Here is a 5382-nt window from a genome sequence, read left to right as displayed (position 1 = left end):
ATATTTGTAATTATACATTTGTATTGATAAAGTTGCAATTTAATACATTTAAAATATGTTAACTTTAAATGTTATGTCGATTAAAACACTACAGTAAAAATAATAAAGTACTTAGTATTTTAGTCAACATTTATTATCATTAAAAAATGTATTTAAAGTAAAACTTTTAATGTGATATTACAAAGAGCACTTAAATGTTTACTTAAGTGTGTACTTAAGTCATGAAAGTGTCTCTTTTTAACTACACTTAAGTGGCCATTTATTTCATTAACTTTACATCTGCACGTTTTATTAAAAAATAACTGCTTTTAAGATTTGATGTACACTACAAGTGCACAGTGAGTGCACATTCAATACAATTAAGCACACTTCATTTTCACAAGGATTTTACACTGGGTTAACAGTATTTTTACTTTATTTTCTACTTTTACTTTTTTTGGCTTATGCAAAATTTATTGCCACAATTCGAGAGAATTGTGGGTGGTTGCTAGGGTGTAACTATTTGGTTGCTAGGGTTTTCCAACTGGTTGCTAGGATGAATGTCATTTGCATAATGTGAGCTTCTGGATATTATGAAATGTCAAGGACAGCAGGTTATTGTCTCTGTGTTTTCATACTGTAGATCTCAGACGTCTTACTAACAGCATCATAATAGGGGCCCATAACCTGAGAGCCTCCTACAGTTCATTTTTAATTGATCTCAGTGGTGGATGCAGCTCTGCCAACACGGCTGATTCTGTGATGCAATTAAATTAAAGCTTCAGATGGGAAAGCAAGCTGCAGATCGCATCTGCGTCTGGAGAGGAGAAGGGTAGGGTGGCTGGAGATGGAAGCAGGTGCTGGGTTTACTGTAGGCCAACACACACAGAAATGCTACATTAGCAGAAAACAGAATGTGCGACAGAAAAAAGCTGTGGAGTGTGGAGAGCTATTTATAACTGGAGTTGTGTACGGCCCGCAGGAGCTGTATGGCCACCTGGCGCAGGAGCTGAGCGCTCTAGCTGAGAGACACGGGGAGCGACTGCTGCATACGCCACACAATCCAATATCACTGGGTGAGAAGTCATACATAATGTATAGTGCAATGTCATATGAGCAAGAGTTCAATAACAGTTCAGTAAACAAGGTTTTTATGAGTAAAATAAATGTAAATAAAATGTTTCTAAAAATAGTTTTTGCCTGTCACCCAAGAGGTCAGGGCTTGGCTGGTTAGCATGAGTCCGTTAGTATCATAACTACACCATCTGGCTACACAGAGCATCTCTCTCTATTGACGACCGTTCAAACATGGTCATGTATTTTGAATATTTTTTTTGTTTTTATTTGCAAGTAACGATTAAAGTGCTTTTTATATATATATATATAATATATATATATATATATATATATATATATTATATTATATATATATATATATATATATATATATATATATATATATAAATTTTATTTTTTTTCAGTGTGAAAACTGTCCCACTTGGGTCTATGAGCATTCTTGTGGTTCCATCAACCAATCATCCTGGTGAAAAAGAAGTGCACTTAATTGTGTATAACATGCGCTTGTAGCGTGCTTCAAAACTTGAAAGTACATAATTTAAAAACTACTTCCAGATAATATATTATTAATGAAATGAAAGGCCACTTAAGTGATTTGAAGAGAGACATTTTCATTACTATGTTTTTAACACACTTAAGTGCACTTTTAAAAAAGTAAAAAAAAAAGCATTTTAAATCATTGTTTTAATAATCTTTTGTCATGTTTTAAAGAAGTACACTTTTTTGATGTGTTGACTAACATACTAAAGCATATGTAAACTACTTGATTATAATTTGAACAGTAGTGTCTCATTTAGTATTACATTTAAAGTTAATATATTTTAAATGTTCTAAATTGTGACAAATGTGTAACTACAAATGACCTACAAGTTTCAATAGAAATGACGTTAAAATATATTTTAGTTTCCATAAATGCTTGTCAGCACATCAAAGTCAATAGAAATAATTATGAAATTACATATAAAGATGTACTTAAGTCCTATTTAAGTGGGTCAAGAAAGTTAGCTAATTGCATTTAATACAACTTTAAACCATAATACATTTCTTTTTAATTTCAATTAACATGCAGTTAAGTGTCTGAAAACATTACATTCAGTTCACACTTAAGTATGTTCTATTGAAATATATAATTTCTGTAATATGTATGCGGAAGTGTTCTTCTTTTTCAAAAGGGCAGCATTGTCATGATGTAATTTTTTTTGCAGCTCCAGAGATTTTAGTCACATGATCACATGTATAAATGCCTTATATTTAATGCTTCACATTGTGTTACATTGCTTCTTTCATTTAGTTCCCTTCAAAGTTTTCATAGCACCCACAAAGATTAAATTAAAACCCAAACACATGTATGAGAAGCTTTCTGATGACTTTCCTGGTCTCTCCAGCGATGTCTCTGACACGTCTCCAGACACACAGCGCCGCAGCAGTCACGCAGCTGGGCTCCATGCTCTTCACCAGACAGGTGTCTGGAGCCAGGTGAGCTACTCTCCACACTGCCACCTGTTACTATTTAAATATTTGTTGTCCTCTAATTTAACTTCAAAGGAAAAATGATAAAAAGAATAGTGGATGTGTAGTCAGTGATAAACTACATACTAACTAACCTAACAATTTTGTGAAACAGATGTGTGCTTGTTATCCTTTAAGATAAATGGCAACTTACATTTTACTACCTGTATACTTTATATTCGATGACTGATTGAATATTTTACATCCCAAATCAATATTTTCTCTTCTCTTAAAGAATTGGTTCAGCAAAAAATGAAAATTTGCTGAAAATGTGCTCACCCTCAAGCCATCCAAGATGCAGATGAGTTTGTTTCTTCATCAGATTTGGAGAATAAAGCATTGCATCACTTGCTCACCAATGGATGCTCTGGAGTGAATGGGTGCCGTCAGAATGAGAGTCCAAACAGCTGATAAAAACATCACAATAATCCACAAGTAATCCTCATGTATATACAATATAAAAATCCATCAAGACGTTATAACTTTAAACTGTTGCTTCTAGCCAAAAGAAACCCCTGGAGGCTTTTTTTTCACTGGAGTAAGCAATATTACAGATAGAGGACTCTTATTTAAGTCAGAAACAATGGTTTGAAATTAAAAACATCTTAATGATAGATTTGTTTTAGCTTTGGCTTCACAAGACATTAACTGATGGACTGGAGTGGTGTGGATTGCTTTTGGATTAATGTGATGTTTTTATCAGCTGTTTGGACTCTCATTCTGACGGCACCCATTCACTTCATTGGTGAGCAAGTGATGCAATGCTACATTTTTCCAAATCTGATGAAGAAACCAACACATCTACATTTAGCAAATTTTCATTTTTACATGAACTATTCCTTTAATATGTTCTGCTGGACACTAGGTGACCTGCTATAACATTGATGAAACCTTCTTTCTGCTGTCCACTTTCATTATTTAAATGGGAGTCATTCTCATTCTCAAGGGTTTATCCTGTAGCATTATCCTCTCCACCTCCTTTTAGTCTGTCACAGCCTATGCACTCTGCAATGAATAAACATGACAGGAGAACTTAAAACTGAACGAAGTGACTGCAGTGGATTTGGAAAGAGCAGCGTAAAACTCTGAACTGTGCTGGAAAATAACTGCTGACTGTGTCAGCGTAATAGAGAGACTTTATTTGTGCTATTTAGACTCTATTTGGATGGCACAATTAATTGAGAACATTGTTTTCATTGTCCCAATGACATACCCTTTGATAAAGTACATCTTAGCATTCATCAAAAGTCTGCTGTATTTTAAAGTAAAACTTTTCACATTGTTACAAAGTGTACTTAAGTTGTCATGAAAATGTCTCTCCCTAGTGAAAAAAAGTATACTTCCATAGAGTAAAGTGCTCTATTTTTGCGCACTAATTTTGTACTTAATATACTAAAAATTATTCTTTAATACTTCTTTAGAAAATCTTAAGAACATGTAAGTGTACTCAACTTTGCTAAGATAGGTTCAAGTTTACTACAAGTGGGAACTAAATATATATTTTTTTTAATACAGAGAAAATATGTTAAAAGCATATTTTACTTCATATCTGGTGTCCCAAAATTGCACAGTTGAGTACACTTAGATGTTCTTAAGATTATCTAAAGAAGTACTAAAGACGAATTATTAATATATTAAGTACAAAATTAGTGCGTAAAAATAGAGCACTTTAAGTGCATTATGGAAGTGTACTTTTTTGCCACTTAAGTGGCCTTTTATTTCATTAATACTATACTATCTGCAAGCATTTTAAATATGCTTTTAAGATTTGAAGTACACTACAAGTGCACATTCAATACAATTAAGCACACTTTTTTTCACAAGACTTAACATAAAAGGCAGAAACGATTAAGATGGCTTGTTAATTCGTGTTAAATGACGTTGCAGGGTCGTCCCGCTGGGTGTGGAGCAGACCGTGAGCGGACACACGTTTCGTGGCTTCATGTCACACACAGATGCCTATCCGTGTCCGTACCTTAACGCAGCTTCTGCTATTGGAATAACCAGAGATGATATAACACTGTGCATCAAGAGACTCGATAAATGCCTTAAGAGCCTCAGCAAAGAAGCTCCTGCAGAGAAGAGTGAGTCAGGATCACCAGCTGAAGATGTGGACGACCAAACCGTGCCCTGATGCTCTGGCGGAAAGTGTTGGGTACATAGGAATAATTGTTTCATAATTTGATTTTGTGGCAATAACCTTGTGTGTGAATGTTGATCAACATATAGCCACAAACATATTTGTTTGTTTTCTCCATGCTCCTTTAATGCGTTTTGACCTGTGTTTGATAGTGTACCCTAACTGACAATAAATACATTATTTTGTCATGTTCAGTTATCTGGCGCTGCTTTTTTTTATTCTTTTTTTTTTTTTACACACACACATTGGTTGAATAGACAATGCAGAGGGAATTCTCTGTTCTATAAAATATCAAAAGAATATGAAAGATTCTTTTATTACTGAATATGAAAAAATACTCAAATATAATGTAATTCGCTCAGATTGCAAAAAAAAAAAAAATTTGTCTAAATATTGCAAAACCTGCAATGAGTACATGCGATTTATTCATTTATACTGATTTTACTTGACACATTCTCATCTTAGGTACTTGGAGAAAAGCTAGTGCTAATAATGACTGCTCTTAAGATTAATAAAAAAATATTAAGCAGCATATTAATGCATTATGCTGCTAAACTTTAGTTAGACTTGATAAGACTCCCATTAGATAGCTTACCTTTATTTATTAATGTATTTTCCAGGTGTGTTTCACTTTAAACCATATTGCACAAATATTAACTTTATATTTAGTGTGTGTA

The 5382-nt window shown here is 33.5% G+C and overlaps 1 protein-coding gene across 1 annotated transcript in view; it reads left to right on the top strand.

The window, feature by feature from the left end:
* Positions 1-4899, top strand: part of sepsecs (Sep (O-phosphoserine) tRNA:Sec (selenocysteine) tRNA synthase) — a 13093-nt gene extending 8194 nt beyond the window's left edge. Inside the window, exons 10-12 of the mRNA XM_042761162.1 lie at positions 962-1055; positions 2442-2532; positions 4453-4899. Of these exons, the coding sequence (XP_042617096.1) occupies positions 962-1055; positions 2442-2532; positions 4453-4699 (432 nt within the window). The 3' untranslated portion in view covers positions 4700-4899. The remainder of the gene's footprint in view (positions 1-961; positions 1056-2441; positions 2533-4452) is intronic.
* The last annotated feature ends 483 nt before the right edge of the window (positions 4900-5382 follow it).

This window comes from Cyprinus carpio, chromosome A7 (assembly GCF_018340385.1).
Source record: "Cyprinus carpio isolate SPL01 chromosome A7, ASM1834038v1, whole genome shotgun sequence".
Taxonomy (NCBI): domain Eukaryota; kingdom Metazoa; phylum Chordata; class Actinopteri; order Cypriniformes; family Cyprinidae; genus Cyprinus; species Cyprinus carpio.
This window is presented reverse-complemented; position numbering and strand designations above follow the sequence as displayed.